At 69.1% G+C, this 12,008-nt stretch overlaps 2 protein-coding genes across 3 annotated transcripts; one reads left to right on the top strand and one right to left on the bottom strand.

The window, feature by feature from the left end:
* The first annotated feature begins 53 nt into the window (after window positions 1-53).
* On the top strand, window positions 54-3,554 carry TMBIM6 (transmembrane BAX inhibitor motif containing 6). The gene is made up of 10 exons (XM_014891857.2): window positions 54-187; window positions 1,488-1,589; window positions 1,674-1,782; window positions 1,871-1,991; window positions 2,104-2,152; window positions 2,268-2,365; window positions 2,466-2,545; window positions 2,641-2,741; window positions 2,847-2,919; window positions 3,005-3,554. Exons 2-10 carry the CDS (start codon window positions 1,534-1,536, stop codon window positions 3,026-3,028), a joined length of 711 nt encoding a protein of 236 aa, XP_014747343.1. The 5' UTR covers window positions 54-187; window positions 1,488-1,533; the 3' UTR covers window positions 3,029-3,554.
* An 87-nt stretch (window positions 3,555-3,641) lies between these two features.
* NCKAP5L (NCK associated protein 5 like) lies at window positions 3,642-9,283 on the bottom strand. Of its 2 annotated transcripts, none has more exons than XM_088180665.1 (12): window positions 8,865-9,283; window positions 8,657-8,763; window positions 8,284-8,352; window positions 8,148-8,186; window positions 7,937-8,056; window positions 7,750-7,863; window positions 5,581-7,310; window positions 5,354-5,507; window positions 5,199-5,277; window positions 4,828-5,112; window positions 4,574-4,713; window positions 3,642-4,082 (listed from the first exon to the last, which is right to left on the bottom strand). In XM_088180665.1, the coding sequence occupies exons 2-12, from the start codon at window positions 8,756-8,758 to the stop codon at window positions 3,846-3,848; spliced, it is 3,069 nt and encodes a 1,022-aa protein (XP_088036791.1). In that variant the 5' UTR covers window positions 8,759-8,763; window positions 8,865-9,283; the 3' UTR covers window positions 3,642-3,845. The 2 variants fall into 2 exon arrangements, with proteins under 2 accessions (XP_088036791.1, XP_014747307.2); XM_014891821.2 differs by having other exon boundaries at window positions 8,657-8,760.
* Window positions 9,284-12,008: the final 2,725 nt, after the last annotated feature.

The raw sequence follows: 12,008 nt of genomic DNA, 5'->3' as shown, positions 1-12,008 counted from the left end.
CTGGTCCAACGGCGGCGCTCGGGCGCGGCCCGGGCCGTGACGGCGGCTGGAGACAAGCCCCGCCCCGGGCGCTGACGAGAGCCAATGGAGTGAGGCAGAAGGCGGGACTGCGCGGGAGTTCAGCCAATGAGCGGCGGGGGCGTGGCGCAGAGCTCGCGGCCTGGCACGGACGGCGGACGCGGCGCAGGTGCGGGCGGGGGCCGCGGGCGGGGCGGGCCCGGGGCAGCCCCGGGGGAGCTGTGGGGGTCCCGGGGTGACTGCAGACCCCGGGCGATCCCCACAACATCGCCCAGAGCTCAGCCCGAGCGGCCAGGGGGGTCCCGCCCCCACCAGGCCCCGTGATGGGGGTGGGGGGCGCTCACGGGTTCGGCCCCGGGGGTCTCCGCCCGGTTCTAACGAGAGGATCGGGGGGGATCAGGGGGGATCGGGGCGGCGGAGGGGGGAGGAGCGCCGGGGCAGCGCCGTGGGGGGGGTGCAGGAAGCAGCGGGTAAAGGTCGCTTGGAGCTGACCAGGGGCGGCAGCAGCGAAAGCGAAAGCGGCGCTGGGGGTGGGGAGGGCGGCTCGGGGTCCGAGCCCGGCCCCGGGTTCTGCTGCCGGCCCGGGACCGGCTCTCAGCGGGCTCTGCCGAATGGAACCGGCTATCACCAGGGCCGGAGGGGTGTCGTCCCCGGGGGGAGCTGTCACACCCCTGTCACACACACCCCCGCCGCCACACCCCGGCCGGGACTGTCCCCGTGGCCGCACCTCCTCCCCTGCCTTGCCTGCTGACCTGGGGCTTCTCCAGGGCCTCATGGCACCAGCCCAGGGGTGGCAGCGGTCCAAAACCGCCCCATGTCCCTGTCCCAGTGCTGGGTTGTGACCTGTCCCACCCTGGGCTGTGCTGGTGTGGCAGGATGGGGCCCCTCTCCGGCACCCTCCCCTCCACCGGGGCGGCTGATTGAAGCCCCCATCCCGCGCCCCATTGGGCCCTGTTCTGTCCCCTCCATCCCTTGGGGACAGCTGGCTCGTGCCACTGGCTGGGCAGGTCGGGCTCCAGCAGGTGCCAGAGGGGACAGAGCCGGCCGAGCCGGCTGGACGAGGAGGAGGAGGGCGAGGAAGAGAAGGAGAAGGAGGAGGCCCTGCTGGGAGCCTCCCGCTGCCAGAGCCACCTCTGGGGACGTCATTACGGGCACTAATAGTCACCCGGCACAAAGACGTTTCCAGCTGCCAGCAGCACTCCCACGGCACCGGGTGCTCTTCAGGGGCTCCCCCGGCATCACAACAGCCCCGCTGCAGCATCCCTGAGGGCCGCCCTGGCCTTGCAACAGCCCTGCAACACCCCAGGGCCCCCCTGGCCTTGCAACAGCCGACAGTGCTTGCACCAGCTGGACAAGGAAGGCTCCGGAGCCCCGGCAGCTCCCAGCTCCTGGGCTTGCACTCGGCTCCTGGGGGAAGTTTTGGAGCTTTGGGTGGGCTCCAGATCCTTCCTGACCCCGCTTCCCCTCAGCTTGCAGCCCTGTGGAGCGGCCTTGGGCCCATCCCAGCCCGGCACCATGAACGTCTTTGACCGCAGCATCAACTTTGATGCCCTCTTCAAGTTCTCCCACATGTGAGTGACACACAGGCAGGGCAGGGGGTTCGGGGGTCTATGCCAGCCCTCCCTGCCCCCTCACCACCCCGTCCTCACCCACAGCTCGGCCTCCACCCAGGAGCACCTGAAGAGGGTCTATGGCAGCTTTGCCCTCTGCATGTTCGTGGCAGCTGCGGGCGCCTACATCAACGTGGTGACCCACCTTTTCCAGGTGAGGAAAGGGCCACAGGTGGCACCCCCAGCCCTGCACCACCCAGGTGAGGCAATGCCCAGCCTTCATCCGTCTCTCCCTCTCCCAGTTTGGGCTCCTGACTGGCCTGGGCGCACTGGGCCTGATGGTTTGGCTCACAGCCACCCCACACAGCCGTGAGACCGAGCAGAAGCGGCTGGGGATGCTGATTGGCTTCGCCTTCCTCACGGGTAGGTGGGCACTGGGACTACCCCCCACATCCCACAGGACCCCAAATCCTGCAGAGGGGCCGGATGAAGCCCCCCAGAATAGCTCTGGTGACACCCAGTTCTGTCCTTCCAGGCATCAATCTGGGACCTCTCCTGCAAATGTGCATCTCCATCAACCCGAGGTAGGAGACACCCCCACAGACCCTGTACCCCACCTCCAGCTGCCACGCAGATCCTGTTCCCCCCAGTGATGCCCCCCAACTGCCCCCCAAACCCTCTGACTCTCTTTTCCCCCAGCATCATCCCCACTGCCTTCCTGGGCACTGCCACCATCTTCGCCTGCTTCTCCCTGAGCGCCCTGTACGCCCGGCGCCGCAGCTACCTCTACCTAGGAGGTGAGAGGGGCTTTGGGGAGGACTCGGGGGGCTGGGAACTCCCTGTGGGGGGTCAGGGGCTCCTCAGACCTGGCCCTGATTCCCTGCCTTCACCCTGCAGGTTTCCTGCTCTCCGGCCTCACCCTGATGCTTCTCTCCTCCCTGATTAACGCCTTTGTGAGATCCACCTGGCTCTTCACGGTCAGTCCACTTGTCCTACCTGCTGAGGATGGACAGACAGACAGGTGACACCAGCAGGGGACTGTCCCCACCTCATGCCCCTCTTTCCCCCACAGGCCAACCTGTACGTGGCGCTGATGATCATGTGTGGCTTCGTGCTCTTCGACACGCAGCTCATCATTGAGAAGGCGGAGAGCGGGGACAAGGATTACATCTGGTGGGTGCTGGGGACACGGGTGGCGGGGGCGGGGGGTGACACAGGGGGCAGGGTAGCCCCCAATGAGCATCCATCCATCCATCCATCCCTCCCTCCCTCCCCCAGGCACTGTGTTGATCTCTTCCTCGACTTCGTCAACATCTTCCGGGAGCTCCTGATGATCCTGGGCATGTCTGAGGTAGGGCAGGGGGACAGAGCTGCCCCGTGGTGTGGGGGACAGGGGGACAGAGCCCATGGTGACGGTGGCCACTTTGCTCTTGCAGAACAAGAAGAAGGAGAAGAAGTGAAGCGGCTCTGGGCCGAGGCGGAGCCACCCCTGTGTCCCCATGTCCCCTTCCTGTCCCTCTCTGTCATTAAAGGGGCTGCGCTTTGCTGCCGAGGAAGCAGCCAGAAGCTTTCGCACCTCGTGGGTTTTTCTCTCGTTCAGCTTTTTTTTTTTTTTTTTTTTTTGATTAAAAACCAGCCAATTTGTGGATCCTGCTGGAGTTTGGCTCCCCCTGGTTTCCCCCGGCCTGTGGCCCTTGGAGTGGTCGCCCACGTGTCTTCTTTCCTTGGAGGTTTGTCCCCAGCCCCACCCGGGGTGTTGCCCTTCCCCGGGAGGCCGTGAGGCCCCAAAACCAGCCCTCGGGGGATTGTTGGTGGGACCCCCCTTCAGCCAAATTCATTGGTGGAGCCTCCCCTTCAGCACCAGTGCCAAGAAATGAATGTGTGCTGGTAGGGGGCCGTGGGGACATGGCATTCCCAGCGCTCCCAGCCCCGCCATCTCCGCTCTTTGTACACCGGGATGATTCAATAAATCGCTCAGACTCCAAACTCTCGTGCCCCTCTTTCCATCCCCCGTGTCCGCCCGTCCATCTGACCCTCCCTGGGGCGCAGGGACACACAGGCTGCACCACCACGTTTATAAATAACCCAGGCTGGGGGGCGGCTTTATTGAGTTAAAAACCCATCGGCGGGGGCTGTACAGGGCCATAGCACCATCGGAGAGAGCCGGGAGAGGGAGCGACAGGACACCGGACACTCCCAATCCAGGCAGCACCCTCAGAGCAGGAGCAGGGAGCAGCGGGGAGGGGGTGGAAGACGTGGGAGCAGGGCCGGGGCAGCTCAGCCCTGGCTGCCGCAGGAGGAGAGGCTGTCGTAGAGCGAGTCGCTGAGGGACTCGGAGTGCTCCAGCCCGGCGGGGCCGTGCCCCCCATCCCGGGACCGAGCCTCCGTGCTGCCCTCGTCCCCCACGTCCGAGGCGCTGGGGGTCCGGCTGCTGCTAGTGCTCAGGGCAGGGGGCAGTGGTGGGGGGGCCTCTGGGGATGCCCCCCGATGCCCTGCTGGGCTGCACACGGGGGCCTGGGGAGGGACAGCGTGGGCAGGGGGCTGCCTCACCCTCATTTATCACTCCCCCAGTGGCGGGGAGCCTCTGTGCCCCCCACCAATGATGCCCCCTCAGCTGGCCACAAAACCCTCTGACTCTCTTTGCCTCCAGCATCATCCCCACTGCCTTCCTGGGCACTGCCACTATCTTCACCTGCTTCTCACAGAGTGCCCTGTACACCCGGCGCCGCTGCTACCTCTACCTAGGAGGTGAGAGGGGCTTTGGGGAGGGCCATTTTAAATCCCTCCCCACCACAGGGCACATGAGGATGTGGCAAATCATCACAGAACTCTGGGGAGTGCTCCCCCCACATCCTCTCCCCACGGCTTCTCCATCCCTACAGAATGGGCAGGAGGGTCTGGAGTTCCCCAGTGGGGGTTTGGGCTCCTGCTCCAGAGTTCCAGCGTCCTTACTCTGGAGTTTTGGGGCACTCTAGGATTTGGGGGGTCCCATAACCTGCCCTTACCTGCACGGGCCGATGCAGCCCCTCCAGCCCCTCGGGGGGGCACACGAAGGGGTCAGCAGCACCGCAGGCTTTGGCGTTGGGGAAGGTCCAGTTCTTGCTCTGCTGGACACGCCGCGGCTTCCTGGCGTCATCCCCGGTGTCTGTGGGAACAACGGGGGCAGCGCTGACCTGCAGGACCCCCACGCCCCCCATCTCCCCACCGAGGGGCCGAGCCCCCATCGCACCGAGGGAGGCACGGAGTCGGGGACACCCACCTTGGGGTGCGGCGCGGTGGCCGTGCGAGCTGGAGGGGGGCGGGAGGCGGCAGCCCGGAGCGCTCCGGTGTTTTCCAGGCACCAGCAGCTCCTCGGCGCTGGGCACCTCCCGTTCCAGCGTCCGGGCCTTGCGCGGCACTTTGGTGACGGCGGCCGGCACGGCCCCGGGCAGCGGCTCGGGGCGGCCCCGCGGTTTGGGGGTGCTCTTGGCGGGGACCCCCCCATAGTCGGGGGGAGGGAAGGTCCCGATCCCGCTGTCCAGTGTCCGCGTCAGAGACCCGCAGGCTGCGGCACAAGGGGAGGGGTCAGTGCCGGGGAGCCCACTCTGGTGCCCCCCCCTCTCTGCCCTAACCTCCCCATCACCCCCTCACCAACGAAATGCTGCGCCGTCCCCGACTCGGACAAGCTCTCGTCGGACGGCAGCTCATCCCGGAGCCCCACGTCAGGCACCTGCGGGGATGCAGAGGCTGAATGGCTGCGGGGTCCCTCTGGAGCGGGGGCCTGGGGGCCGCAGGGCGGTCCTCACCTTGTCCGAGGGCTCCCGCAGGTGTCCCACGATGCCGTTGCGGGGCGGGCGGCAGAGCCGGGGTTCTTTGGCGTCGGGGGGGACCCTCCGGAGGTCACAAAGCTCCCGTTTGTGCTCCAGGCGGGTCTCGTAGGGGACGTCCTTCCCGTCCACCCTGGGGGGAGGCAACGATCAGGGGAATACCCCACCCTCACCCCTACCCCGAGGGGGGCCAGGTGGGAGCTGACCTGTCCAGCAGCTGCTGCATGAAGGTCTCGGCCGTCACCTCCTGGTACATGACGGGAAGGGGGCCGGGGCCTCGCGGGGGCCCACGGGGACGCCCCTTCTCCAGCGCCAGTCCCTGCAGGAACGCGTGTTCCTCCCGCAGCGCCTTCCGCAGATCCTCCGCCTTCTCCATCAGCTTCGAGATGTTGAGACTCTCGGCTTCCAGCTTGCGGGCGGCCAACTTGACCTCTCGGCGAAGGGGCGCGGGGGTCCCAGCCCACTCGCGCCCGCGCCCGCCGTCCCCACGCCGGCTCAGCGCCGGTAATTTGCTGCGCCGCAGCCCGAACCAGCTCGCCAGCCCGGCCGCCTTGCCCTTGGCCTCGGCGCCCGGCGCCCGCTCCTGCCCCTGCAGCCGCAGCACGTTCTCCTCGATGCCCTTCATCACCTTCTCCTCGATGGCCGAGTGCCCCGCGGCGCTCGGCGCCGGCCCCGTGGGCTCGGGCTCTGCGGGGGTTTTGTGGGGACCCCCGCCCGCCTTGGCCCCCGCGGGCTCCTCGCCCCGCGGTGCCCCGGCTTTGCCCGCCTTGGTGGGCAGCTTGGTGGGGCTGCCGTGAGGGCTGCGAGAGGTCTTGGCAGGGGGCGTGGGGGGGGTCCGCGAGGGGGTCCGGCCGGTGCCGGGGCGCCCCTTGCCCCCCGCCTTGCCGGGGTCGCCCATGGAGCCGGAGGAGTAGCAGCGGGCCAGGGGCTCCGCGCCGTGCGCTGGCTCGGGGTGCTTCAGGCTGCCCCCCAAGCCCCCCCGGGGCGGGGGGCGCAGCTCGGCCCCATGGCCCCGTTCGGGCCGCCCTGGGCCGGGCGGCTCGCGGCCCTCAGCGCCCCGCAGCTTGCCCAGGGCTGCCAGGCGCTCCTTGAAGGGCAGGTAGCCCGGTTCGGGGGGCTTCTTGCCAGGGCGGCGGCAGGGGGCCGAGCCCCCCGTGCCACGGCGAGAGCTGGGGGGAGATGCGGCCGCCCGCTCCCCGCCGGCCGCGGGTCCCGGTGGCCCAGGGGGCTGCTCGACCGCCTCGAAGGTGCGGGGGTGGGGGAAGGCGGGGGGCTCGGTGGAGCCGGGCTCTGGGGGGGCATCGGGGGATGGGCGGCGGCTGAGCGCCGGTGAGGCCTCGGGGTGGGAGCCGCGACACGGGATCTTGGAGGGGTGGGCGAGCTGGGGGCTGAGGCGCAGCCCCCCGGGGGGGGGCGGCAGTTTGAGCACCTTGGTGGGAGAGGGCAGGGGGTTGGGGACCCCCCCAGGGGAGAGCGGGGTGAAGCTCCCCTCGGGGCTCTCCTCGCCCGGCGTGTAGAGTCCCAGGAACGCGGGGTGCTCCCCGCGCCGCTGCCGGGGGGGTCCCCCGGGGGCTTCACCATTGCGCCGGCAGCAGCCCCCTCCCTCACCTCGCAGCAGCCGCTCGGCCAAGGCGCTGAGCAGAGCCCCCCGCGGCGGCCCCCCATCCTCTGGCGAGGAGCAGGGGCTGCCCTCGGTGCCCCGCCAGCCCCCCGCAGCCCCCGGCCCCCGCAGTGGGCAAGGGGGCCAACCCAGGGCTGCGCAGGGCTCGGGGGAGCCGGGGGAGGCCGGAGGGGGCCCCAACAGCGGGTCTGTCTCCTCCAGCTTGCGCAGCACCTCCAGGATTTGGGCTTTCTTTTTGAAGAAGGGGGACAGGGCATCCAGGGGTGGGGCACCAGGGCTGAGGCCAGGGCTGCCCGATGGCACCGGTGGCAGCACCTGTGGGGACAGGGCACCGTCACCCTGTGAGCACCTGGCACTGAGCCTTCTGGTACCAGAGGGGGACACTCCGGAAACACAGAGGACACAATAGGCTTTGGGATGGGGACACAATGGGGACAGGGACATCTGAGGCAACGGCTTTTGGAGCCAGAGACATCACAGATCAAGGGGCTTGGGCAGGTGGACACCATGGACATGGAGAGGTGACACCACAGGGACCACAGGGACAGGGACCCTGTTTAAAGTTTGATGCCATAAGCACATGGCTGAGGACACCACAGATGGTGGGAAGAGGAGAGGACACCGTGGGCCTGGGAAACCACGTGTCACAGGCCTGGTGATACCACACACTGGGAAAAGACAACGGGGAAGGGGGTGACACAGCCCAGAGAGAGGGACGCTAGGACAGGAAGGGGTTGGGAACACCAGTACTCACCTCGGGCAGGGACAGACAGAGGCCAGGGAGCAGCGGAGGGGGCTGTTGCTCAGCAGAGCTGGGCTGGGGGGTGACTGGGACATCTGGGGGTACTGGCACCGGGTGCAGTGGCAGCTGGAGAGGAGAGATGTTGGGTTAAGCTTTGGGGGGGCTCTGCCCCATGCCAGCCCCCAGCCCCGATGCACACCTGGGGGAGGGACCCAGTGGAGAGCTGCAATTTCTGCTGGAACAGGTCGCTCAGCATCTGGTTCTGCCGCTCCAGCTCGAAGACACGTTTCTTCAGCTTGATGCACTCCTCACGCAGGTCCTGGCCGAGGTGTGGGGGGTCAGCCAGGACCCACGGAGCCCCTCAGCATCCTCCCAGCCCCCTGACACCTTCCTGCCCTCCTGATACCCACCTTCTGGTTGAGCAGTGCCTGCACCACATGGTTGGCAACCTGGGGAGGAGAAGGGAGGTCTGGGGTGGGCCACAGGGCACACACAGCCTCATGGCCCAGCACACACGTGTGCACACATGTGGGTGTTCTCCAGTACCTCGTCCAGGCAGCGTTCATAAGTCTCCCGCTGGTTCTCATTGGCCTGGGCCAGGGCTGAGTTCTCTGCCTAGAACAGAGCAGGGACAGCTCAGGGGACACAGTGGCACCAAGCAGACCCTCTGTCTCCTGGTGGGACTCAGGGCCACACATGGCAGGATGAGGCTGCCCCAGGAGCAGTGGCACACGAGGGCCATGGAAAGCTGGAAAGTGCAACCCATCACCACAGTGACTGTGGGCTCCATGGCACTGGCCACAGCTGGCTCTTGGCACTGGCTGCACGGTGGCCATGGCCATGGCTTCAGTGGCTGCCTGGTGGCACCGGCCACAGCTGCCCAGTGTTCCTGTGTCCTGGTGGTCAAATTCCTGCATACCTCCAGCTCCCGCAGGCGCTGCAGCAGCTCATGGCTGGTGCCCGTCTCGCCCAGCGCTGCTGGGCTCCCGGCTCCCGGCGCCTCGGCCACGCTCTCCGACATCACTGCTGCGGGGGACACGCATCACCCTGGGGTCTCTGCCGGCCCCTGGCCGGTGGTACCTGGCCTGAGGCACCCCCAGGCCCTGCAGAGCCCGGCCCTCTCTTACCTGGCTTCGGATGTCCCCAGCCCCGTCCCTGCGCGGTGTCACCTGCCAGGGAGAACGGCACTGAGGAGGAGGATGGAGCCTCCAAAGACCCCGAGGGCCGAGTCCTGACCCCACCGGCACCAAGAGTCGCAGGGACCCCTCTTGCTGCCCACCTCCTTCCCGGTGGAACAGGGGAAGCTGATCGGCCCCGGGATACACAGCACGCCCGGGACCGAGACCAGGACCAGCCCTGGGGCACTGGGACGTGCACCACCACTGGGACTGGCACCGGCGTGCCCCAAAGACCGGGACCGTCACCGACACAGGGTCACGAGGATGCGCAGGACCACTGGGACCGGAATCGGCACTAGCCCCGGGGCACCGGGCTGTGCAGCACCTCCGGTGTACCGAGATAAGCAGCACCGCCGGAGCTGACCCCGGCCCGAGGGCACCGGGATGCGCAGCCCCGGTGTACAGGACCCTCGGCGTTCAAACAGGCCCCCCCCAGTGCCGCACACCCCCCGCTCCACCTCGGGCTCCCCCCGCCGCCGGTGCCACTGCGTCCCTGCGCTGAGCCCCGGCCCCGGCCCGTACTCACGCCCGGGGCTCCCGGCGGCGCCGCCGGTCTCGGCTCAGAGCGGCCCTGGGGCCGGTCCCGGCGGCGGCGGCGTTTCCATCCCGGCCCGGCCCGGCCGCGCTATTGTTGGGAGGCGGCGGCGGCGGCTCCGCCTTCCCGCGGCCGGGGAGGAGCTGGGATGGAGCCACCGCCTCCCCCGGTGCGCGGCTCCGCCAGCGCCAGCCCCGGGGAACCGGGAGCGGCGGCACCGGCACACCGGGAATCACCCCGGCAGAGGAAGCACCGGGAATCCCTCCCGCGGCACCGGGCACCGCCGGAGGGACAGGGCAGAGCACAGAGGGATCCCCGCAGGGCATCCCGCAACCCTCTGGAGGGACTGCCCGGAGCCCGGGGACCCCTCGGGGAGACCCCGGGACTGCAGACCCTGAGCGGAGCCGAGAGCCCCGGCCGTGGCCTCCACCCCCCGCCCCTCGAGGGTGAGGTTTGGGGTTTTGGGGTTCACACGAGGCCACGCGTCCCCGGTTCACCCGGACCCCACGGCACGGCGGCGGAGAGTGTGGGGCTCGGTAGAACGAGGCAGATCGGAGGGGACAAGAGGAGGGTCCGAGGGTGATGCGGGGGACAAAGAGAGGGTCTGGGGGTGATGGAGGGACAAGGTCTAGAGGGCACGGGCAGACCTCGCACATGCCTTCCGTGTCCCCTGCATCTCGTGGGGCGAACCCACGCGGGTCCCTGTGATCCCCATTGTCCCTGAGGTGCCCGCGGGCCCCTCGCCTGCCCCCCGCGCAGGAAGCGGCCCCGGGGCCGGCGGCTCCGGCTGCGTCACGGGGGGAAGTGAGGCTCTGTCTGGAGGGGAAGAGCAGCCCGCGGCCCCCCCAAGCCCCCGGCAGGGACAGCCGGGGGGGCCCCGACAGATGGACAGCGAGGCCATCCCCTCCCCCAGCGTGGGGCCCCGCGGGGGCACCGGGAGGGTCCCTGTGGGGAGGGGGACACGGCTCCGGCACAGCCAGGGCCACCCAGCGCCCGCGTCCCCTCCGCAGTGCCCCCCCAGCCACTTGGTCCCCGCTGCCCCGGGCACTGTGGGGACACGGCGTGGGGACACGGCACGTGCCCAAACCGCAGCCCAGGACATGCCAGCGTGGCTGTGACGGGCAGGCCCTGGCCTGCCCCACACCAGGGTCCCCATCAGAGCCCAGGAATAGGCGACGACAGCCCCGAGTGCCCCCAAACCTGCTGAGCTTCTCTGGAGGCAGCAAGGACACACTGGGGACAGTTCAGGGACATGGGGCGACATCCTCAAGTGTCCCCAGCCCTTCTGAGCTGTTCTGGGGGCAGCCAGGACACACCGGGGACAGTTCAGGGACAGCCAGGATGCAGCAGGGATAGCAAGGACACCCTGGGGACAGCCGGGATACACCGGGGACAAGTGGGATGTGCTAGAGAAACAGCCTCGGGGTGCAGGGACACATCGAGGACAGCTGGGACTCGCCAGGGACACGCAGGGACAGTCAGGGATGCGGTGGGGACACCGGGAACAGTCAGGATGTGGTGGGGACGACAGAGACACACGCAGTGGACAACTGGGGTGTACTGGGGACACCGGGGACCAGCGAGTGGGGTGAAAGACCGTGAGGGACACCCCAGGGACACCCAGGATGCAGTGGGGACACTGAGGACACCTCAGGGACAGTCAGAATGCAGTCGGAACATCCCAGGAACAGTCAGGATGCAACGGGGACACCAGGAACACCCCAGGGAGAGTCAGGATGCACTGGGGACACCCCAGGGACAGCCGGGGTGCAATGGGGACACTGGGGACACCCCAGGGACAGCCGGGGTGCAAATGGGGACACTGGGGACACCCCAGGGACAGCTGAGGTACAAATGGGGACACTGGGGACATACCAGAGATAGTCGGGATGCACTGGTGACCCTGGGGACGGCCGGAATGCACTGGGGACACCCCAGGAACAGCCAGGATGCACTGGGGACACCTCAGAGACAGCCGGGATGCTCCGAGGACAGCGGTGACACCCCAGGATGCACCGGGGACAGCGGGGAGAGCCGAGGACACAACGGGAATGCGCCGGGGGGCACCGGGGACACGCGGAACACCACGGACCGAGCCACCCCCGCCGTTCCCCCGGGCTCGGCCCCCACCCTTCCACGGCACGATCCGGTGCCCGGAGGCCACGGACGCCCCCCCCGCCTCCGGTGCCCCCGAGGAGCGGCCCGACCCCCCGGTCCCCCCGCCTGCCCCTCGCCGCGGAGCGACCGGACTCACCGGGGGCTACGGCGGGGCCAGGGCCGGGGCCGGGACGGCATGGCCGGGGCTGGGACCGGGACCGGGGCGGGACCGGCGGCGGCGGTGACGTCATGGCTCCACCGGGCCGGCCCCGCCCTGCGCCCCCGCCGCCGCCAATCCGCGCCCCGGGCACCCCCCCCCCCCCCAATCCCCCCTTCCCGTGATCCCCGGTACCGCCCGAGACCGAGCCGGTACCCCCGCCCCACTTTCCTCCCGGCGGGAATCGGTACCGAGCATCCAATGGCGGCTGCCCCGGGATGGGACCGGCCCGACCCGCACCCCA

This window comes from Sturnus vulgaris, chromosome 30, assembly GCF_052056855.1.
Source record: "Sturnus vulgaris isolate bStuVul1 chromosome 30, bStuVul1.hap1, whole genome shotgun sequence".
Classification (NCBI taxonomy): Eukaryota; Metazoa; Chordata; class Aves; order Passeriformes; family Sturnidae; genus Sturnus; species Sturnus vulgaris.
The sequence above is the reverse complement of the archived record's forward strand: the minus strand, read 5'-3'. Positions and strand labels throughout refer to the sequence as shown.

Bases quoted from the DNA above. Each gene is read 5' to 3' on its own strand.
- NCKAP5L (XM_088180665.1), bottom strand. From the start codon at position 8,758: ATGTCGGAGAGCGTGGCCGAGGCGCCGGGAGCCGGGAGCCCAGCAGCG. The intron at 8,353-8,656 runs GTATGCAGGAAT...GCTCTGTTCTAG, and splicing joins AGCGCCTGCGGGAGCTGGAG to GCAGAGAACTCAGCCCTGGC. The intron at 5,113-5,198 runs GTGAGGGGGTGA...CTTGTGCCGCAG, and splicing joins GACGGCGCAGCATTTCGTTG to CCTGCGGGTCTCTGACGCGG.
- TMBIM6 (XM_014891857.2), top strand. From the start codon at position 1,534: ATGAACGTCTTTGACCGCAGCATCAACTTTGATGCCCTCTTCAAGTTC. The intron at 2,742-2,846 runs GTGGGTGCTGGG...TCCCTCCCCCAG, and splicing joins GGGGACAAGGATTACATCTG to GCACTGTGTTGATCTCTTCC. The intron at 2,920-3,004 runs GTAGGGCAGGGG...TTGCTCTTGCAG, and splicing joins TGATCCTGGGCATGTCTGAG to AACAAGAAGAAGGAGAAGAA.